Source organism: Myotis daubentonii, chromosome 3, assembly GCF_963259705.1.
Source record: "Myotis daubentonii chromosome 3, mMyoDau2.1, whole genome shotgun sequence".
NCBI lineage: Eukaryota > Metazoa > Chordata > Mammalia > Chiroptera > Vespertilionidae > Myotis > Myotis daubentonii.
This window is the reverse complement of record NC_081842.1, coordinates 9,686,882-9,709,073: the sequence shown is the minus strand read 5'-3', so window position 1 is coordinate 9,709,073 and position 22,192 is coordinate 9,686,882. Positions and strand designations below refer to the sequence as shown.

The window sequence follows — 22,192 nt, the reverse complement described above, 5'->3', positions numbered from 1 at the left end:
AAGAGAAGAGTGAAACTTTTATTTGGAAACTTTGCTGAGAGGGACACAGTTGAGAAAAACACAGGAAGGAGTAAAAAATGAAACGAACAGATAAAGAGGGTCTTCAGTAAGATGCAGAGCCACTCACTCCCGAGGAGAGAGCGTGGGCACAACCCTTCGGCACGTCACCGGTGGCCCGGCTGCCAGGCCTTGCTGGGAATGGGTGGAGGGTCGATAGGATAGCACCTTGTTCTTGGGGTTTGCAGGACACGGGGTCAAGGAGACACTACTGAATGCTGAATGCTGCTCCCTGGAGATGCTGGGCAGCGTTCCTTCGTGATGAGTGACGCGAGCCTCCGGGGGCGGGCTTAAGAAACCCTCTCCACCCTGGCTGCCCAGGCGAAACGCAGCCCGTCATCTCCCGAGAACTAGCAGTGGCTTTGACTTCAGTGTCAATGAGATGTTACGTGGAGGCACCGTAGGGTTACTGAAGGGAGTGGGGGGCAGCGGGCAACTGAACCCCAGAGCGATGAGGTCTCCGGGGGTCCTGACAGGCTGGGGCAGGAGCCTGCGGGAGGTCCGGGATGTTAACTCGGGTTCAGGTGTGTGTGGGGGAGGTGGCAGGACCCCGGGGCCGGGCCGGGGCGCAGACACCGGCTCGCACGGCAGCTTTTCAAGCCTTTCCTTTAAAAAAACCTCGAATCGGCTCGGTCGGGAAGATCTCGGTCACATTTCACTTGCTTCAGTTGGGGAGGCCGGCTAGCCCTGGGCCACCTTCCGGGACACCGTCTGGTAGAAGACGCCCCGCAGCAGGGCCTGGTAGCTGGGCACGCGGAACAGGTGGCGCTCGCCGAAGGCCACGTCGTACTCGGCCGTCTTGCCGGTGACCAGGACGCGCACGTGCGGCTCGTTCACCTGCTGGCCCACCACCACCACGAAGACCTCGATGCCCGCCCGCTGGGCCTCCTGCACGGCCTTCTCGATGGCGGCCGCCGTGGCGCCCTGCGAGTTGCCGTCGGAGAAGAGCAGCAGCCGCTTCTTGGCGGCGCCGGGCGAGGCCTCGCGGTAGAAGCGGGTCACGTAGCGGAGGGCGTCGTTGACGTCGGTGGCGTCGTTGAAGAAGTCCATGGCGTCCACGGTGCTGGCCAGCACGGTGTAGTTCTGCAGGAACTGCAGGGCCGCGCGCTCGGGCTGCTGCTGCCCGGTGCCGCTGTACTGCACCACGGCCACGCGCACGTCCGGGGCCGCGGCCGCCTGGCCCGCCGTCAGGAAGCGCTCGGCCAGCCGCTTGGCGAAGCGCTTGGTGGTCTCGAAGTTGTGGCTGCCCACGCTGGCCGAGCCGTCCAGCAGGATGGTGATGTCGGCCGGGGAGGAGAACGTGACTGCGGGCGGGTAGGGGTGAGGGGTCGTTAGCACATGCAGGGCCTCAACATGGCCGGGGGTGGGAGGGGGGACTGGCCAGAGCCCACCAGACTGTCGTTATCTCCAGACCCTCCCCACCGGGCGCCCCCGCCCCCCAACGCCCTGCCCACACCCCAGGTACTCACTCGGGCAGGTATAATCTGGACATTTCTTGTCTGTAAGAGAAAAACCCGACGCGGCCTGAACCCAGCGATCGCAGGGACCACCGGTCTGTCTGTAATCCCTCCCCTCCCCCCCAGATTTCACCAGTGCATCTCCGTGGACGACACGGTGTGGCCATGTAAACAGGCAGCGCCTCTCAATGCCTCGCCAGCACCCCACCTGGCCCTTCCACCCCACCAGGAAGGGGTGTCCCCTAATTCAAGGGCGGATCTTTGAGGGGGTGGGGGGTCCCAGGCATTATGTTATGGTCCTCACACCAGGCCAGGGAAGGGTGAGGCAGAGTCTTGACCCTCAGAGAATGGGGAAACCGAGGCTCAGAGAGATCTGCAGGGCAGACACCCCCCGATGTGCTGCCCCTGTGCCACACTAGCCCCAGGCATGCGGGTCACAAGCCCACTGTGTGGGGAGAGGGCCCGAGTCTGACCCCGGCAGCTCTGGCTGCGACAGCTCTGTGGTGCCCTTCCAGCCCAGCTGGGTGGGGCCCTGTGCCCGCTGGCCCCGCCCCCGCCCGCGCCCACCTATGCAGATCTGGGTGGTGACGTTCTTCAGGAAGGCGTCCTCCAGCAGCTCGGCGTAGTTCTCTTTGACCAGAGAGAGCCCCGGCCGGCCCCGGGAGGCCAGGCCTTGGCAGGAAATCACGTTGAGCTGGTCAGAGCCCGCGACGAAGCCGAACACGTCCTTGATGCCCACGGAGACCACCTGTGGGGAGGGACCGTGTCAGCCAGCCCAGTGGGGAGAGGGCCCACACTGCAGGGTGGGAAGGTGGCCGTGTGCGGCGTGGACGTGGCCCCACCTGAATGTCAGGGCCGCAGAGCACGCTGAGGGGTGTGGTGTCCCTCTGGGTGTCCGAGCGGCCGTCTGTGATGACCAGGGCAATCCGGTTGTTCTGAGTGGGTGGCAGGAGCCGGTCCCGGGTGTACTGCAGGGCCTCGCCTGTGAACGTGCCGCCCGCCATCCACTGCAGCTTCTTGATGGCTCTGGGGGGCCACAGCACAGTCAGCACCGGGGCCAGGGCTGGACCAGGGCTCGGGCCAGGTACAGGGTCAGCACCGGGGTCGGGGGTCAGCCTGGGCCTGCTGCAGGGGCTGGGTCAGCACTGGGGTTGGGGGTCAGCCTGGGCCTGCTGCAGGGGCTGGGTCAGCACCGGGGTCAGGGGTCAGCCTGGGCCTGCTGCAGGGGCTGGTTTGGCACTAGGGTCAGGGGTGAGCAGAGGCTGGGTGGGCTCTTGGAACTGCACACACGGCCGCATTGCACTCACGCCTTGAGCTCCTGGGCGTTCCTGATGTTGGGGTTCCTCAGGTCCACGTGCTCCTGCATCTGGTTGTGGCTGTACTGCACCACGCCTGCATGCGACTGTCCGGGCTCGAACTGCAGGGGGCCGGCCCCGAGGTCAGGCGTGGCCCGGCTGCCCCTCCCCCTCCGCCTGTCCCAGGCCAGGCCTCGCCGTGGCTCTCACATGCTGGTGGGTTGTCCTGTCTCCCAGAGCCCCCGGGACCTGCCCCCCTCCAGCTCGGTGTCAGGAAAGACTCCTGCCTCCTGGGAACCACCCTCCCCAGCGCGTGGAGGCCAGGGAGGGACACACCTTGACCAGCTCGTCCCGGCTCAGGCGGTCGATGACCTTGACGATGAAGTCCTTGGCGATCTCAAAGTTCTGCAGCCCGATGCTCTCGGAGCTGTCCAGCACGAACAGGATGTCGATGGGGCCGCACTTGCACTCTGCAGGGGGCGGGGGGGGGCAGCTGCTGCTCTATGCCACGCAGAGGGGGCATGGGGGGCGCCCCACCACCCACAGGGGCCGTCTACCCAGAGCTAAGGCCACACGAATTAGAGAGCGACACTCACCACAGCAAGCTGGGGAAGAGGAGAGAGAGGAGATTAGGTGATGCAAGACCCTGAGTCTTATGTGAACCCCCACTCGCTCCCCACCTCCTGGGCCTCCCTCACCAGGGTTCCCGGTGCCTCTCGGTGGGAGGGGAAGGAGGCCAGCAGTGGGGGTGAGAGTGGCCCAGCCCCAGGGACATTCTCGCAGGTGGGACCCACACCTACCCTGCCCCCGCCCCCCTGCTCTTCCCAATAGTTATTCAAAGTGGAGGCACTCACAGCACATTTTCATGATGATGTCCAAAATCTCGCATTCCTGGGGAGGAGGAGACACTTGCATGATGGGCCGACTGGCCGGCCATCCAGCCAGGGCTGCCCCGGGCGCTGGGTGAGGCCGGCCCTCTGGGTCACCCTCAAGGGGACCTCAGCCAGGCTGGGGGTGGGCAGGGGCTCTCACTGTCCAGGGTGTGCCCTGCTCCAACCTAGGCCCCTGCTCCCCGGCACAGGCACCTGAGGGGACCACTGACATGTGGCCATTATGTGCCCCCCGTGGCCGTGTTCCCCTGGGCCCGCCATGTGGCTGTCACATGTCCTTCCAGTGGCCATCGCATGTCCCCCTGTTGCTGCCAAGGGTTTCCACCCCCAGGGGTCCCGAATGGTTGGCCCCTGAGGATGTGCACAGACACCCACTTACATCTGGTCCTGGTGGTCCCGTGTGTCCTGGGGGTCCCTGTCAGGGAGAAGATGGGAGGAGGTTTGCAGGGTCTGCCCTGGGGACCCCACTCGCCAGGTTCCTGAACTGCGGGTCTGACAGGAGCTCTTGGCCAGCCCCCCTGGCCCTGGGGATCCCACCTCCCATCAGGAGCCCCCTGAACCCAGGGACAGCGGCGGCTTCTGCACATGAAGGGCTGGGGAGAACCGTCTATTATGCGACCACCCAGCACAGTCTCTTCTTGGCGCCAGTGGGTGTGCGGCCGTGACCCTGTGTGCAGCCCGTCCACGCTCACTGCCCGTCCAGTCCAACGGCACCTCCTCCGTGGGCAGGGGCCCCAGGCCTGGGTGCCAGACCTCACCTGGGCCCTGCCCTGGGCTTTGCTGTGCTTCTGTCTCTGTCACCTGGTGACCAGCCCCCTTCTCCCTCCCCATTCAGCACCCCCAATGCGCCCCTCGGAACCGTCTGTTCTCTTTGATCCCACCTGTCCAGTCCCAACTTCCCGAGACCTGCTCCCCAAATTCCCACCTCCTCTCCCCAGGCCCCTCTCTACCCACCTCAGCCTCAGAGTCGCAGGTGCGTCCGCCCCCCACAATCCCGCCGGCCCAGCCACACCTCCACTCACCTGGGGGCCTTCGGGGCCCCGGTACCCCTTTGCGCCTTTGGCACCTCGGGGTGAAATGTCGTTGTTCTGGAAGAAAAGACCTTGTGTCACAGACGCAGCCACCGTCCCCCCAGAGTCCTCCCTCGAGATTTCACAATGTGTGGGGCGGGGGAGGGGCTGCACTCACGTCCTCTCCGGGGTCTCCAGCTTCTCCCTCGTCCCCCTTGAGGCCGGGGTAGCCTTTAGTGCCCTGCAGGTGACCAGGAACACACGGTCAGTGGGGTGCAGCGTCCCTGAGCAGGCATATGTGCTGGCTGGGACCCAGCACAGGGTCTCGGGGAGGCAGCAGCTGGCCCACGTCTCCCGTGGGGGTCCAGCCGAGCTCCTTGGATGGCAAGGCAACTCGCCCATCAGAGGCGTCCTGGCTGTTCCTTTTCTTCACCAACTTTTCTATTTTAAATCAGCTTCACTAAGGCAGTTTATATGAACTTCATTTCATTTTTAGGAATAAGTTTCAAAAGGAAAAAGACAAAGGAGATATTGTCTGCCCCACATATGTGTGTGTCCACGTGAGAGTGTCTGTACATGTGTACAGGTTCGTCTGTATGCACATGTGTGTGAGTACATGTGTGTGCACATGCCAGTAGCCTGGGGGTGGGCTTGTACTCACGTTTATCCCGGGAGGGCCCCTGCTGCCCGGATAGCCCTGCAGGGGAAGGAGGACACTCACGCCGGCTCTGACATGGGCCCCATGGACAGTCCCAGCTACCAATCCCTGGGTACAACCCGCAGGCCCAAGTAGTCCAGCTGGCCAAGGGGTGGGGTGGGGTGGGGGCACTCACAGGGAAGCCGGGGAAGCCTTCAGTGCCATTTCCGGGGGGGCCATCTTCACCCTGGGGGAGAGACCAGTCCTGTCACTGTGGGAGCCACGCAGCATGGGCACAGCGTGGGCACAGCATGGGCACAGCGTGGGCACAGGGGTGGCGCTTTTGAGTCCCTCATCAGCCAGGAAGGCGCCTCCCTGCCTGGACTGCCCTGGGGGTCCCAGGCCCACCTCCCCCAGCCCCAGGAGCAGGCGGCGGGCAAAGCGTCCAGCAGTGACCGCGGCGACTGAGGGGACAGTCACCTCCAGAGGATGCCCCGCCCAGTTACCAGACCAGGATCTATTTTAGAACTTATGAGCCTGGGGCTCAAACCCAGGGCTTCCCAGGTCTCAGGCAACCAACCAGGTGTCAGCCCTCCAGGACTCTGTGCCCTCGGGCCCATCACTCACTCTTTCGCCCATCAGTCCGGGGTCTCCGGGGGGTCCTGCAGGCCCTGGGGCACCTCTGGGACCCTAAGGAGGAGAGGAGTAGGTTTGGCAGGAGCAAGTGGCACTTGGGGAGGAGCGAGGCAGGTCTGGGGCACGAGGTCTTGCAGAGGAAAACGAGAGGGAGAATCAACTAAAACAGCAGACATAGGCACAGCCCATGGACACAGACAACAGGGTGGGGAAGACCTGGGGGTGGGGTGGGTAGGGTCTGGGCAGAGGCGGGGAAAGAGGGTGGAAATGGGAGACATCTATAATACTGTCATCAGTAAGCAATATATTAAAAAATAGATAAAATAGCAGCTGGGCCGTGATTAAAAGAAGGATTCTAAACCTATGGTCCTGGGGCTCAGAGTCCAAGCTCCCGCCTGTGACCCACCCAGCGGCCCCTGGGACCTGACGGAAAATGGACAGGGACCCGCGGGGAAGCCGGAACAGCCCATGAGCCCAACAAGGGCGTTCGGAGAAACAAAAGGACCCAAACATACGTGTGGCTCCAAGCATGTGTCAACGGTGTTTTGAAAAATTGTTAGAGTTTTAGGGAAATGCTGACAATAAAAATTAATAAAAACAGACCCTGTGAAGTCTGTAAGGCATAACAGGCCAAGAAAGAAAAAGAAATTAGAAAGAGATAAGCTAAAATGCTCATGTTACTCATCTCGGGGTGGTACTATTGTATTTATTCAGTGTTGCTGGTCTATCATGGTTGGTACTATTTTAAATTTCAATTCCCTTTTTTATTTTTTATGCATTTTCCAAATGTTCTAAAAGTCACAAGTACTAAAGTGAAATGACACATTTATATGCGCTAATGGTGCAGGGGGCTCTCCCAGGGAAGCGCCGGTGGAGGGGAGGGGGTCTGGGGTCAGGGCTGGCCCCTCCTAGGGCCAAGGCTACTCACCTCAAGCCCTGGGGGCCCCTCGTCTCCTCGGTACCCTTTAGGTCCGACGGGACCCGCGTCACCCTGCGGAGAGATGGACATGCCCGCTGGACCCTCTCTCTGCCACACCAGCCCTCCCTGGAGGCGCATCACCTGCCCTTCTGGGCCCAAGGTCGGGGTCCCCCGAGCACTTCACAGACAGCCCCGGCCAGGCCGGAGGGAGGAGGACAAGGGCACGTTGCTCACGGAGCTGCTGCCCCCACCCCCTGCGTCCCGCCGAGACCCTGCACTGAGGCCCTGTTGCCAGGTGGGTGTGTCCAGAAGAGGTCCTTCTCAGACAAGGTCCTTGCAGCCCCCCATGACCCAGCCTGCTCCCTCAACCACGGCAGCCAGGAGGCAGCGGGCACACTGCTGCCCTCGCCACAGCTATGCACGCGTCCAGCTGCGGCCGAGGTCCTGGCCCCGGTGCGTGGAGGCACATTGGGCTGCGTCAGCAGAAATAGGAAGGCCGGGGGCATGATACAGCAGTTCCAGAAAGACACATGGACAAGGGATGGAATAGAGGATGAAAGTGCATCGTGATGCGAGAAGCTGTGTTGTGACAACGGGCTTGCTTCTAACCATACAATATCCACGGGTGGGCAAGAGTAGGTCTACAGTTGTGATACAGATGATGCAATAATAACTAATAGTGCAAGAGTAAATTCTGTGTTTCGTGTACTCACAGTCCTAAACCTACTCTTGCTAACTCCTCTGTGCTCCAAAGGAATCAAAGATATACGCCGAAAATACGGTAAGAGGAGTGGGCGTATTTGGGATCCTGTAAATGGCAGGACATCCTGAACAGCACAACACCACAGAGCTGCAAAGCGCCCGCAGGCTCATCACAGCGACGTGCGACACAGGCTCCAGCGGGAAAGGAGCAGCCTGGTGAACTACCAGGTTCGGTGGCACCCGGGACCAGGCTCAGCTTTCCCCACAGAGAGGACACGGTTTTCAGCTGAGGAGCTAAAATGCACATTCAGAGTCTGAGACCCATGTTGGCAAAGGTGTGGGTACAGTTTCTATTGTACACTCCTGAGGGGAATGTAAGCTGGGGCTAGACAGACAGACAGGTAGGCGTATTTGGCAATTCTCTCTCTCTCTCTCTCTCTCTCTCTCTCTCTCTCTCTCTCATTATTTGACCAAGAAATTCTCCTAAGAATTTACATTCTGGGTACAGCCTTGGATGTATTTCACGATGGATAAAAGATGGATGAATAGATGGATGGATGAGTGGATGGAGGGATAAATTATAGGCATAGACAGATGATAAATTGGTGATGAATAGGTGATAGATGATAGATAATGGACAGAGATGGACAAACAGATAGTGGATGGATAGGTAGATGGGTGGCTGGCTGGGTGAATGAGTAGATAGGTAATAGATAATGGATGGATGATATGTCTTAGATAAATGTCAAAGAAGATAGACCATGGATAGATGGATGAATGGGCAAACAGACAGATGGAGAGCCAGAGGAGCTGACAGTGCGACAGACGGATATGGATATTTATTACAGTATTTTCCTGTAAAGGAAATACTGGTGACATCGCATGTGTTCATGAAGGAGAGACGGGCCACTTCGTGAGTTTATACATGGGCAAGCGAGAGGTGCAGGGCAGGTCTGCACGCCTTCCCGACTTCTCTCCAGCCCAGCCCAGGGCAGGCCAGACCTCTACTTCCTCAGGTAAGGAAGGCTCCTCCCCTCCTCCAGCATGGCCATGGAAGGCTGCACCCAGGAATTCTGGAACCTTCTATGCCCTACACGCCCAAATTGATGCTCAGCTTTTGGGTCTCACACCTGGGCTCCAAAAGCTGAGTGAGTGTGCCCCCCCCCCGCCCCGGCTTGTGTATCCGGGGGCTCTAATGTGGGGCACCTCCATCCAGGGCTCCGTTCCCAGTGACCCAGCCCTGCCAGGCAAGGGCAGGGGTTGTGCCCAGGGCCCCGGGCTCCCTCTGCTGCCAGCCCTGCCACCCCCTTCCATGTGATTACCGGCATCCACCCCCCACTTCCCTCCTCTAGCACCATCCAAGCCAGGGTGCCCCTCCCCACCCACTCTGAGGGCAGAGCTTGGGGGCAAAGTGGGAGTCTGCTCACTCAGCTCTGTGTCCTGCCAAATGCCCACCAGATGGTAAAGGGGTCCCTCTGTGAGTGCTGGGCATCTGGGGCCACAGGGGCTGGGCCCGCCCTCACCAATCCCCATTCTGCTGCTCCAGCTGCCCCCAGCCTCCTGCAGCGGCTCCAGACCCCCATATCCCAGGTCTCCCAGGTCATGCCCTGGGAGAGAGACCTCCCCCAGATTCCTCACACGGACACCCCCTCACACAGCCGGGTTTCCTACCGGGTCTCCGGAGACACCGACAGGGCCTTCTCGTCCCTGGTCACCCGGGGGTCCAGCTTCACCCTGGGGAGGAATAAGGCGGTGAGACGGAGGCCGGGAAGGGCGAGGCCTGGGGGGCCGCATCCCTCTCACGCTTTGCCACGTTTTTACCACGATGTGGCCACGTGCTCAGCTGTGCAGTGACTGGTGTGGTTCCAGGAGGCCCAGCCAGGGCGCCCACAGCTCCTCCTGAGGCTCAAGGCCGTCCCTACGCTGCTCCCTAGCAGGGTCCTGGCAGCGGGGCCCCATCCCAGCTGCTCTGACCCTGTCCGCCAGGGGTGCTTCCTGGAGCCCTGGCCTGGATTCGGTCCCATTTCCTGGTCTCGAGGGGGTGAGCTTGGAAGGGGGTCAAAGCCAAGTTCCCCTGCTTTGACGTCCCTCCCCGAGCCCTGCCTGGGGCCTCACAGGAAACTCACCCTCTGCACTGGGCACCTGAACACGCACCTGCCCCTCAGCCTCACACGGGGAGGAGTCGCAGCACCGCCAGGTCTGCAGTGGCAGACGGCCCAGCCCACATCTGAGGCTGGGAGCTCAGCGCCCTTTCCCCTAACTCCGGATGTGGGGTGGGGCCTGCCCCCCCACAAACCAGGCAGAGGCTGCCTGGTGCCCGCCCTCTCGGCCTGGCAAAACCATGCCACTCAACCACGGGGCCACCAGCAGCCTCAGCCACAGGCTTGTCCGCCACTTGGCTGCCCACTGTTCCTGCTCTTGAAGTTTTAACAAAGAAAAGTTGTTCCTAAGAAAACGCAGGCTCTGTCGGCAGAACTATTCAGGGAGTTGTTGTGGGAGGGCCGCAGGGATGCAGGGCAGGCTCGGGGCTAAGGAAACCATGTCACATGGAAAGTGGAGCAGCTGGAATAGTGACAGAGGCAGCCCGAGGAGGAGGCACGGAGCTGGGAACGCAGAGCGTGCTGCTGTGGAGCATCACAGACCCTACAGTCAGGGTCCAGAAAACCCCTACGTCCCCTGAGGTTTGAATCTCAGGGAGCAAACCACTGTGTCTCCTGTGATGTTAGGTGGTCGTTTCCGTAGGAGCTGGTCCTGGGGGCTGAGGGCAGAGACCCTGCCCTTGGCCCTGCTGGCCTCCTCCCAGGCCTGGCTCCCTGAGGTCTGGGTGGGGCCGAGAGCAGGAGCTGAAACAGAAATCTAGGGGCTGAGGGGATGTGTCCTACGATTCTGACAGCCTGACCTCAGTCTGTCCCCCCACGAAGTGGGGTCCCAGCTTAATGCACGGTGACTCACCGGGTCTCCTCTCGGGCCCCGCACGCCTGGGGTGCCCCGTGGTCCCCTCTCCCCAGGGCCGCCCTGTGTGGAGAGAGGCAGAAGGAGGTGAGGTTGCAGCTCCAGACTCCTCGATGTGGGAGGGACCCAAGGGCTGGGCACAGGGCCGGTCCCCACTCCCCAGCAGGCCCCAGCTGGTGATGCAGCCACATCTGGCACAAAGCAATGAGGCCCAGAGCCCAGAGCCCACCCCGCTGGACTCACCCTCTCTCCGGGGGGGCCGTCTGGTCCTGCATTGCCCTGGGATGGAGAGGAATGAACGGAAGTGTTAGTTGAGATGGGAACTCAGCCTGAGTCTCAGGAACAGGGAGCAGAGGCCAAATGTGGGTGCTCACCTCGTCGCCGGCCTCGCCCTTCTCTCCTGGGGGACCAGGCTCTCCGGGGTCTCCCTGGGGAGAACAAGGCACACTCGTCCATCTCTGGCCTGGCCAGTGCCCGGACTGCAGCTAGCCCGGTCCTGGCGGCCTCTCCCAGGGCCTGGGCCCACCCTGGCTGTGGTGGAAGGAGGGTGGGGCGGGCACCCCCTGAATGCTCACCTCGTCTCCGGGGCTCCCTGTGCTCCCTGGCCTCCCAGGCTCCCCATCGGCTCCAGGCTCACCCTGGAAAGATCAGAAGGGTCAGCCCCGCCTGTCCTTGCTGGGGGGACCAGAGCCCCCGTGCCAGCCCTGCTCACCCGGACGGCAGGCTGCTGTCCGGCCAGCCCCACGGCCCTCCCATGCCTCCGCCCCGGTCACGTCCCCTGCGGCCCAGTCCTCGCAGGGACAACCCTGGTTCTCATTAGTGAGGCCCAGTTTCCGGGAACTCGGCTCTGGGCCCAGTCGGTAACCCGTGAGCTGGAAGGTGATACCCGAAAATGCATTCCCGGAAACCCGTGCAATTAGAGGGTAGAGCGTGGGGTGGGGTCCACAGGGCTTCGCTGTGGCTCCTAGCACTTCCTGCGGCCACGAGAAACTCCGGGAAACGCCAGCAACAAAACTCAGCCACAAACCCGACCATGATATCCGAGCTTCGCCGATCTGCCCCTGGCCGCCAGCACCTGCTCTTATGTTCTGATTCCACCTGAGCAGGGGTCCTCTGGGACATGGAGACTGAGGGACACCCCCGAGGCAGAGGGCAGGGGCGATGGCAGCGGGAGGGTCCGAGGCTCCCTTTGGGCAAACTCCCCTGCCCATCAGGGAGCTGTGATGTTTAACCCATAACCCGTCTGCCCACTGAGCAGAGCAGCCAATGAAGCCGAGACCCAGCCCCCAGGGGGCACCCACCTTTTCTCCCTTCAGTCCGAATGCGCCCGCATCACCCTTGGGCCCCGGGGGGCCTTGGACACCCTGGTGAGAAGACGGCAGAGGTCAGTCCAGGGTCTTAACCAAGCCCTCTGGTGACTTCTTAGAGCCCGAAGGGTATGAGCCAGTGTTCACACCTGAGACTTACAGTCTTAAAGTATCGGCGAGCGAAAGTGACTTACATCGAATCCAGGCGAGCCCTTGCAGCCTGGCAGGCCAGGGTACCCCATCTCGCCCTGGAAGGAGGAAGGCAGGTTTGGTGGTCCAGTCTTTTGATTCTGGCTCCCCCCCTCCCAGGAAAGCCCCGCTCCAGAAGACACCCCGAGCTTGGCCAGGTGGCTTGGGGTCCACTGGGACCGCGGGCTCGGCAGGAAACATCTCCTACCTCCCCCACTACCTCCAAACTGCCCAGAAGTGCCCACCAGGGCCCCTACCTGCTGATGTCTGGAGGGATAACTGGCTGTGCCCACCCTCCCTTCCCTGACCCGTGGCCCTGGCCACCTGCCCTTTCCCCGGCCTGGGGGTTACCTTCATGCCGTCCACACCGTCGATGCCGCGCTTGCCCTTCTCGCCCTGTGAGGTGCGAAGGCCAAAGGATCAGATGAAGGTCAGACAGCACCCAGCCACGGGGCAGACACACCTCCCGACCGCCAAACTCACCTTGTAACCTTTGGGTCCCCTGGAGCCCTGTAGAGACAGGAGGGAAGGGTGAGGGCGGTGGTCCCCCCGTCACGGGGGAAGTTCCCCAGAAATTGGCCAGAGACGCGGAGGAGGACAGCAAGGAGGGGGTGGGCCTCCCAGATCCCCGGGGAGGGTCGCACCAGCCAACCCCCCACACTGGGGACGGGCCGTGCCGTCCTTGCCCAGGTGAGGGGGGCTGCACAACCCAAGTGTGCCTCACTCACCTTCTCCCCTCGGCTTCCCTTTTCTCCCTACACAGCAAACAGAGGAGGAGAGGGGGCTGTTACTGGTGTTCCACGGCCAATGCCCTGGGGGAGCTCGGATGCACTTTGGTTCAGCCCCAGAAGAGGCCGCTGGGGCGGGAGGGGAGACATACCTTCATCCCCTGGTAGCCAACGGGCCCCAGGTCGCCAGGCCTTCCCTGAAACACAAAGGAAGGTGCACGTTAGACACCCCCGGGGGGACAGGGGCAGCCCCCACCCAGCCTCCTTGAAGCCCACTCCACGCAGCCCCCAGGGGGCAGGGGCAGCCCCCACCCAGCCTCCTTGAAGCCCACTCCACGCAGCCCTCACCCAGCCTCCTTGAAGCCCACTCCACGCAGCCCCCAGGGGGCAGGGGCAGCCCTCACCCAGCCTCCTTGAAGCCCACTCCACGCAGCCCCCAGGGGGCAGGGGCAGCCCTCACCCAGCCTCCTTGAAGCCCACTCCACGCAGCCCTCACCCAGCCTCCTTGAAGCCCACTCCACGCAGCCCCCAGGGGACAGGGGCAGCCCTCACCCAGCCTCCTTGAAGCCCACTCCACGCAGCCCCCAGGGGGCAGGGGCAGCCCTCACCCAGCCTCCTTGAAGCCCACTCCACGCAGCCCTCACCCAGCCTCCTTGAAGCCCACTCCACGCAGCCCCCAGGGGGCAGGGGCAGCCCTCACCCAGCCTCCTTGTAGCCCACTCCACGCAGCCCCCAGGGGGCAGGGGCAGCCCTCACCCAGCCTCCTTGAAGCCCACTCCACGCAGCCCTCACCCAGCCTCCTTGAAGCCCACTCCACGCAGCCCCCAGGGGGCAGGGGCAGCCCTCACCCAGCCTCCTTGTAGCCCACTCCACGCAGCCCCCAGGGGGCAGGGGCAGCCCTCACCCAGCCTCCTTGTAGCCCACTCCACGCAGCCCCCAGGGGGCAGGGGCAGCCCCCACCCAGCCTCCTTGTAGCCCACTCCACACAGCCCCCAGGGGGCAGGGGCAGCCCCCACCCAGCCTCCTTGTAGCCCACTCCACACAGCCCCCAGGGGGCAGGGGCAGCCCCCACCCAGCCTCCTTGTAGCCCACTCCACACAGCCCCCAGGGGGCAGGGGCAGCCCCCACCCAGCCTCCTTATAGCCCACTCCACGCAGCCCCCAGGGGGCAGGGGCAGCCCCCACCCAGCCTCCTTATAGACCACTCCACGCAGCCCCCAGGGGGCAGGGACAGCCCCCACCCAGCCTCCTTATAGCCCACTCCACACAGCCCCCAGGGGGCAGGGGCAGCCCCCACCCAGCCTCCTTATAGACCACTCCACGCAGCCCCCAGGGGGAAGGGGCAGCCCCCACCCAACCTCCTTATAGCTCACTCCACACAGCCCCCAGGGGGCAGGGGCAGCCCCCACCCAGCCTCTTTGTAGCCCACTCCACACAGCCCCCAGGGGGCAGGGGCAGCCCCCACCCAGCCTCCTTGTAGCCCACTCTACGCAGGCCCAGTCAGTTGGAGAGACTGGGCTCTGATTGTTGCCCGCTGGCCCCTGGCCCCCTGCTGGCTGGCACCTGAGGGAGCAGCCCTGCTGTGAAGGCCCCTCCTCCACTCCTGGGGGCTCCTTAGGGAAGCCCCAGGGAGGGAAGGGGGAGGTCAAGGGCCCCGAGGAGGAGCTGGGGTGGGCTGTGGGGAGACTGGCCATGGCTGAGGCAGAGGGCGCGGGACTTTGCTGGAAATACCCCCCCTCTCCCCCCCCCCCCCCGCCCCATGGAGCACAGGCTGGGCCTGTGGGGAGGCCTGAGGGCATGGGGCCCCGCCCGGGGGATATGCTGGACGGGATGTCTGTGCAGTGCACCCTCCAGCCCTGGCTGTCCATGTGGCCATGTCCTCTGAGGACCGTGACCATGACACTCAGACACCAGCCATCCTTCTGGAAGTTTCCGCAGCCTGGTCCCGCGGCCTCAGGCTCCCAGCACTCCCACCCCAGGGTCAGGCGTTTGGCACTCACGGGGTCTCCGGCTTCTCCTTTCTCTCCTGGGAGACCTGGCTTCCCTCGTTCTCCCTGGAACACAGAGCAGGTCAAGGTTAGGGGCAGTTTCCCGGGTGTTTCTGCAAAACTTGCTGCGTGGTCTGCAGGCACCTGCCCCACCGACTGTGGCCCGTCTTGGGACATGCGAGGTCAGCTCCACGTGTCCCCTCCCTCACACCCCACCAGGCTGCTGGCTGGACAGAGGCCCCGAATCTTTCCTTTCTACCATCCAATGCCCTGTTCCTGCTGCTGTGCTGGCCTCCCAGGCGGGCCGCCGCATGGGCACAAAGCACCCCCCCCCCCCCCCCCCCGCCCAGGGAGCCCGGCCGTGTGGCTCAGTGGTTGAGCGTCAACCCATGAACCAGGAGGTCACGGTTTGATTCCAGGTCAGAGCACATGCCTGGGTGTCGGGCTCCATCCCCAGTAGGGGGCGTGCAGGAGGCAGCTGACCAATGATCCTCTCTCATCATTGATGTTTCTATCTCTACCTCCCTTCTGAAATCAATAAAAACATATTTTTATAAAAGACCCCTGGGAGAGGCCGGCTCAGCTCCCGTGGTCAGTGGCCACATGGCTTCATGCCACGGAAGCTGATATTTTTTAGGAGACGCCAGAAATCTGGACTTTCCTGACCAATGTCCCAATTTGTAAATACCAGTAAGGCATCTTGATTTTCCACACCTCCCTGCGCAAGCCACCCTGGCGGGGGCCCAAGGCCATACCCATCCCCCATCGAGGCCCTTCTCCAGGAGCCAAGCACTCAGGCGACACTCAGAAAGCGCCAGCTCCTCCACCACAGGAGGGGGCAAGGGTGCTGTCAGACCCCCGCCCCCACGCCAGCCCTGGGCCACCCCTTCGGCCTGGGGGTCCCTGTGCCGGGGCTCTCTCCCATGGCTGGGGCACCGCTCAGGGAGGGATACTTTCACCATCCCCACACCCAGCCCAGTGGCAGGTGCATGGGGGTGCTCAGGACGGCTGCCTGGGGGCCACCATGTCCCTCACACCTGGCACCTCCCACCTCCCTCCTGGATGTAAGCAAGGGTGGGGTGCAGACACTCACCTCGTACCCTGGGTCACCCCGTGGTCCGGGAGGTCCTCTGGCGGGCTGCACGGCAGAGAGAACAGTCAGCCCAAGACAGACCCTCCCAGGAGGCCCCGGGCTGGGCGGGGGGGTGGGGGGGTGGGCCACACTCACCTGGCACTCGAAGGAGCAGCACTGCCGGAGGAGGGACAGAGTGACACATCAGAAAGCCGAGGCGCAGCTGCCGCGCCCCCGATGCCTGCGGGGGCTCAGAGGGCTCGGCTTGGGCGCCCAGCTGGGAGGTGGGGGCCAGTGGTGACCCCCTGGGCAGTGGGGGAGGGTGGGGGTGGGGGGAGAGGCTCTTACCACTTGTTCCACATTATTTTTCTGAAAATGAAATGAAAAAGTCAAATTAATTTACATTTGCAGCCACAGGATTTCCCGGCATCCGGACCCGGGAGGCGACGGGCAGGGCCACTCACAATCATGTCGGTGATGGTGTCGATGGTCTGGCTGATGACCTCCTCCGCGTCGCGGCTCTGCCCCCAGTCCGCCGCCGTGAAGTTGCGCCGGTACGTGTGGTCTGTGGCGATGATGCTCAGCCGCGGCTCCTGGGCGGGCACAGCAGGCACCGGGGTGATGGCGGGAACCGGGGTGAGGATGACGGCTGGGAGTGCAGGCCCCTCCCCGTCTCTGCTCCTCCCCACGCCCTGGCTGCAGCTCGGTGCCTGGTCTCTGCACCCACAGGCTGTGTCCTGTGCCCCCTCCCGGGCCAGAGGCTCAGGACGGGGGTCCTACCAGGTGGTCGGGCGTGATGGCCACTGAGAAGACTTTGATGCCCAGGTGCTTGGCCTCGTTCACCGCGTCCTCCAGGCCCCCGCATGGCTCCTTGTAGCCCTCCAGGGGGTGCCCGTCGGTCACCACAATCAGGTACTTGTTCTCCTTCAGGTGGGAGCCCCTGCAGGGGGTGGGGAGCGTGAGACTCGGCCTGGCCCCTCCGGCCACCTCTGACCCTGACAGCACAGGGCCCCTTTGGAGAGCTGAGACCTGGTGCTGGGAGGTGATGGGGGGCAGACACCCCGAGGGAGACCCAGACCCAGGCCTGGTGTTACCTGTTACACTGAATAATGTTTGTCTTTGTTGATCCTGCTATAAAGTAGGATCATAAAAACAGACATTAAACAGAAAACAGAGTTCTGTGGGGTCACATTTCCCTCGAAGACTATTTTGGAAAATGCACCTACAGCCAGGGGAGAGGCAGGGGTCCTCACCCGCCCTGAGGCGTCCTGACCTGGAGTCTCAATCACAGGCAGCGGGGGTGGGGGTGGGGTAGGGTGGGGAGTGGGAGGAGTGAGGGGGTGGAGGGGTCGGCTGCAGGTATGCCCATCTGTGAGTGGGGGCACCGGGGGCTGTGGCCGGGCTGAGCCGCGGCCAGGAGCCAACCCTTTCTCTGGACATGGTGGCTGCTGCCTGCTCACCGCTGCAAAGATTCCACGTGGTGTGCGGAGCCAGCGAAGGGATGCTCTTACAGGGACCCCTTCCCTCTGTGTCGCCCTCTCTGTCCCTATCTTTTGTTGTTGTTGTTAAATATATTTTTATTCATTCAGAGAGGAAGGTGAGAGGGAGAGAGAGATAAAAACATCAATGATGAGAGAGAATCATTGATTGGCTGCCTCCTGCACACCCCATGCTGGGGATCGAGCCCGCATCCAGGGCATGTGCCCTGAGTGGGAATTGAACCGTGACCTCCTAGTTCATAGGTCGGCGCCCTACCCCTGAGCCACGCCGCTGGGCTCTCTGTCCCTGTCTCCTAATGTCTCTCTGTGTCCCTGACTGCAGACAGCACCTCTGCTTGGCCCAAGGTAGTGGGGCATTCCAGGCCCTTCTGCTTTCACTGGCTCAGGAGAGAGTGGACAGCTCCAGGGGGAATGAAGGGACTCGGTGTGACCCTTGGTGGCCATGAGGGCAGGCTGGGCAGCGGCCACTAGCATGATCCCCTTGGCCACTGGGACTGGTCCTGCGGGATCTTGGGCACCAGAGCTTGGTTTGCCAGTGGGCAGCCCAGGCACCTGGCGAGTTTGGGTGCAGTGACCATACATAGGTCAGGGAGGTGGAACCATCCAGGGGCAGGGGCCTGGGCGGCTCCCAGAGGCAGGAGTCACGCCTGGGACCAAGGCCCATGTATGTGCAGGCCTGGGCGGGGGTGGGGGTGGGGTGCTCACCCCACCAGCAGCTCCTCCAGCCCCTTCTTGATGGCGCAGTCCGTGTAGGTGCCCTTGCCGAAGTACTTGACCGCGTCCACTCTGGCCTTGAGCGCGTCGCGGCCGCTGGGCATGCGTGTGAGCCCCTGGATGATCTCCACCTCATCGCTGTAGTGCAGCGCACCCGCGTTCCACACCAGGTTGCGGTCGCAGCGGTAGTACCTGTGGGCGTGAGGGGTGAGTGTGAGCCTCGGGGCCACGCCCGTGTTCACTGGCACCCGGGGCTGTCCACCCAGCCCAAGGTGTCTGCCTTTCGCAGATGGAAGAGCACCCAGGCCCATTCCTCCCCAGAGGATGGAGCCTGGGCTGGACTTCACATGGGCCCTAAGACGCCTGCTCTCTGGCCTGGTGGCCAAACCTGGGAAGGCCCGCAAGGTCAGGAGGCACCGGCTCCAGCCAGCCTACAGCAGCCTCGGCTCCTGATCTCCAGGGACTCGGCTGAGAAGCTGTGTGGACGATGGGGGCAGACCCGCAATGGGAGGGCAGAGAGGTGTAGGTTAGGGGGACTGGGCAAGGCCAGTTCTAAGCAGGACACTGGTGAGCGGTCCCCATGATCTGACTGGGGGCCTCTCTCTGCTGTGTGCACCTGGACCCTGATGTTCTCAGTTTTGTTCTGCCCAGGCCTGGGGGTGGCCTGCCAGGCAGCCCATTAAGCAGATGGAGTGACTGAGGCCCCTGTGGTCATGCTAACGGTAGCAACCACAAGAGGAGCCTATTCCAGTTCACAGGTGGGGAAACTGAGTCACAGGAGGTTGAGTAGGAGGCCAAGGCACATGGAGGGAGATGGCGGCCTAATGGCTGCCCCAGCGTTCCTCCCCAGGCACCGTCCACACGGCCCAGCACCTGGGGGTAAGTGCGGGGCCCCAGGTATCATAGCGCCCTGCATTGGGCAGCCACGCCCTCTGTCCCTGCGGCCCCTTTTGGTATGGGAGGTTCGGCCCGGTCAGCAGGTCAGTAGAAACAGAGAGGGTCTAGGGATGGGGCCCTGCACAGATGGGCTGGGGAAGAGTTGGGTTCTGACCTGTGCCCCTCCCCCCTCTACTCAGTCCTTCACCGTGGACTGTCCTGTCCTTGGCCACACCCATTGCTCCAGGCTCTCCCCACCCCACCTTCCTGCTGATTGGTCACACGGATGAATGAGGGAGGGAATGAATGAAGTGTGCCATGCCCAAGCCCAGGGAACCAAGCTGGCAGCCTCCCAGGCCTCTGTCTGCGGCACTGGGTGCACTGGGACATGGCGTCTGGACACAGGCTCTCTGACCAGTCATGTGGGCAGTGGCTAGTGTCCCGATGGTTGGCAAGGTGCGCCCCCTCCAGGCTCGGTCAGGGCTGCAGGCCAACTCCCTAAACCTGCTCAGTGTGGACTGGGAGGCAGTTCCCTGTATGTATTGGGGTGACAGGAGCCCCACATCACAGCACTGGCCCTCCCTGCTGACCAGTGCCCTCCCAGTAGCCTGGTCCACCTCAAGCCCTTCTTTGGCCCATCTGAACCACCGTGGACATTGGGAAGGGACTCGAGTGGCCAGACCAGCACTTCCCTTCTTAGGTAGGGAAGTTGAGGCTGGCTCTGCCTGCTGGGTGGGGGCAGGCATGGCACCAGGCCGGCCGGTGCCCTGGGCCCACTGGCCTTTCCTCTGAGCGGCTGTAGAAATGCAGGAGAGAGCTCAAGGCGTGCCCTCCTACCTGTCTTTCAGGTTGTCGATGAAGCGCTTGGTGAAGGACTTGACCTTGTCCACCAGGGCCCCATAGGGCTTCAGCCGCAAGGCCACGCTCTCGGAGGTGTCCAGCACAAAGAAGAGGTCCACGGGGCAGTCTGGGCCAGGGAGAGCAGACCGTCAGCTCATGCCCGGTGCCCCTGAGGCCACACTGAGGCCACCTGTACCCACTTTCCCTTCCAGCCCCACTCACCCCACCAGCCACCTCCCCAGGCAGCCACTCCCACTGCACCCAGTGGCCCTCATCAGGAAAGCCGGCACCCAGCGATGGGGTGGGGTGACCGTGAGAACCCCCACGTTCGGTCCTGAGAATCCTCCAGGCCTCCGGGAGGCGGGGAGCCCGCCCTGGACAGCGAAAGCTGCTTTCTCACTAGGTGCCGAGTTGAACTTAAAAGTCCCAGGGCATGAGCGTGGGAACAGGTAACCGTGTTTCTTGACTGACTGCCAGGCAAGGAATCAAATGGGACTGACTGAGGTGGAGCAAAACCAGCACTCGATGGGGGCTGGGGCCCAAATGAAGTTCCTTCTCCACCCGGCCCTCTGGACTCCCCGCCCGCCCGTGGCGGCCACAGCCCAGGGGCCTTGTGGAGGAGCCCGGGGACCTGGGCACCGAGCGCGGAGTTTCAAGCCCTCCAAGGCGGCCCATCTCCAGCTCTCGGGCAAGGGGAGAAGCCGGGTCCCAGCCCTGCCTCACCAGCAGCAGAAGCACAGTGGGTGGGAGAGGCGGCAAGTCCACTCACCTTGGAAGGCAATGGCCCTCTCGGCTGCCGGGAGGTCCTGTGCGGTGGCCCAGCAGGCCTGCAGCAGCAGGGGGAGCAGAGCGTGGGCCAGCCTCATGTCGCCGGCCTGCGTGCCACCATCGAGCGAGGGCAGGGGTCAGGGTGGGCTGAAGGCAGCCAGAGAGAGAGAGAGAAAAGTTGTCTCTGCTCTGGAGGGAGTTACTGCCCGGGAAGGAGGGAGGGAGGGGCCGAGGGAGGAGGAGCGGCTGGAGGAGGAGGCTGGGGCGGGCCCGGGACTGGAGGGGCGGCCGGGGTCTCCTCCAGCTCGGGAGTGAGTCACGGAGAGAAAAAGTCTGGTCTGAGGCAGCGTTGAGCCCAGGACACTGCTGGGCTGAAGGAGGGGGTATTGTGCACTCGTGGGGCTGTGCTTCTGGCGCCCGGGAGGACAGCTGAGTTTAAGATGTCCGGAAAAGGACCGTAACCCCAGAGGAGTTTCCTGGCAACGTGTTTCGGTCGCTTCCAATCCAGAATCTTCTTGTGGAATCGATCTGCACGTTTACCAATCCCCACACTCACTCTTCCTACAAATGAGGTGCCGTGGTTTCAAATCCTTTGCTCTCTCGGATTTCTGAGTGATTTTTCATGTCTATATTTCTTCAGTTTAGTCAAGTGCATATTTGGAAAAGCATTTCAATGTTTACCGTGAGACAACAAAGTCAACATATATATTCGAGACCCTGTGTGGGTGGGTTCCAGGTGTGGTCAGATCACCCCGGCCTCCGAGAAGGTTCCAGAAGATCTTTGCTGGAGCTGGAGCTGTTGACACTTGTCTAAAATCAGCCTAAATGGTTTATAGTTTAAAACGTACAAGGGTCGTGTAACTGTCGTAAGGAAACGTTGGAGAAAAACGTCGGAAATTATACTTCTCAGTGGTTCTAGGGTTTCTTCCAATATTTTCTTCGTTTCCCCCACCTACTTTATAGGATTTTTAATGAATAATTGTGCGGGTAACCTGGCTGCCGCTGATTTCATCCGGGTTGTGCGAGGGCATTTCTCCCTGTGCTCTGGGGCTCGGTGCTGCGGCCTCTGGCTTATGGGCGCCCAGTTCACACGGGGACAGGTCCGCGTGCAGGCTGTGGCCTGCTCCCTCGGCCTCTCCAAGTCTGAGCTGTTCGGTTTGCAAACAGCGACAGCCCTGCGATCCCTGCAGGCTTGGGAGAAGAGTGTGTTGTGTGTAACACTAAACCAGTAGAGGCCCAGCCAGGCCAGGCAGGATTCCGGAGATGGCAACCGGCACTGGGCTCAGCCACGTGGTTGAGAGATTTGTTACCCAGCAGCGAGAACACACGGTCTATAAAATGGGAAGAAACGTCCACCTCGCTCACCCCGGGCAGCTCTATGTGGCCTGAACGTCTCCAGGGCAGGGCAGGGCAGGGCAGGGCAGGGCAGGGCAGGGCCGTGTGGGTCTGCCCAGTGGAAGGCTGCTCTCGCTCAGGGGCTACCCACCCTGGATGGGCTGGAGGTGCCTTCAGAAAATTTTATTTTTCCTGTTACAAAAAAGATACATGCTCATCATGGAGAGATTACACATATAGAAAAACACCATTTTGTCTCACTACCCGGAGGCAACCAGAGCTAACACTTCCCTTTCTCTTACAGCCTTTCTGTTTAAGCATG

General features: G+C 62.3%; 1 protein-coding gene across 1 annotated transcript; it reads right to left on the bottom strand.

Moving 5' to 3' along the window:
- Positions 1 to 20,758, bottom strand: COL6A1 (collagen type VI alpha 1 chain). The gene is made up of 35 exons (XM_059686724.1): positions 20,537 to 20,758; positions 19,765 to 19,894; positions 18,043 to 18,243; positions 16,619 to 16,778; positions 16,303 to 16,431; positions 16,187 to 16,207; positions 15,995 to 16,015; positions 15,860 to 15,904; positions 14,779 to 14,832; positions 12,932 to 12,976; positions 12,780 to 12,806; positions 12,535 to 12,561; positions 12,403 to 12,447; positions 12,057 to 12,110; positions 11,857 to 11,919; positions 11,131 to 11,193; positions 10,930 to 10,983; positions 10,799 to 10,834; positions 10,556 to 10,618; positions 9,275 to 9,337; positions 6,911 to 6,973; positions 5,974 to 6,036; positions 5,543 to 5,593; positions 5,371 to 5,406; positions 4,888 to 4,950; positions 4,722 to 4,787; positions 4,079 to 4,114; positions 3,664 to 3,700; positions 3,406 to 3,414; positions 3,146 to 3,279; positions 2,822 to 2,931; positions 2,357 to 2,540; positions 2,082 to 2,262; positions 1,527 to 1,556; positions 1 to 1,361 (listed from the first exon to the last, which is right to left on the bottom strand). Exons 1-35 carry the CDS (start codon positions 20,631 to 20,633, stop codon positions 739 to 741), a joined length of 3,084 nt encoding a protein of 1,027 aa, XP_059542707.1. The 5' UTR covers positions 20,634 to 20,758; the 3' UTR covers positions 1 to 738.
- Positions 20,759 to 22,192: the final 1,434 nt, after the last annotated feature.

Bases quoted from the DNA above. Each gene is read 5' to 3' on its own strand.
- COL6A1 (XM_059686724.1), bottom strand. From the start codon at position 20,633: ATGAGGCTGGCCCACGCTCTGCTCCCCCTGCTGCTGCAGGCCTGCTGG. The intron at 10,984-11,130 runs GTGAGCATTCAG...TGTTCTCCCCAG, and splicing joins CAGGGAGCCCCGGAGACGAG to GGAGACCCCGGAGAGCCTGG. The intron at 10,619-10,798 runs GTGAGTCCAGCG...CTCTCCACACAG, and splicing joins ACGGCCCCCCCGGAGAGAGG to GGCGGCCCTGGGGAGAGGGG.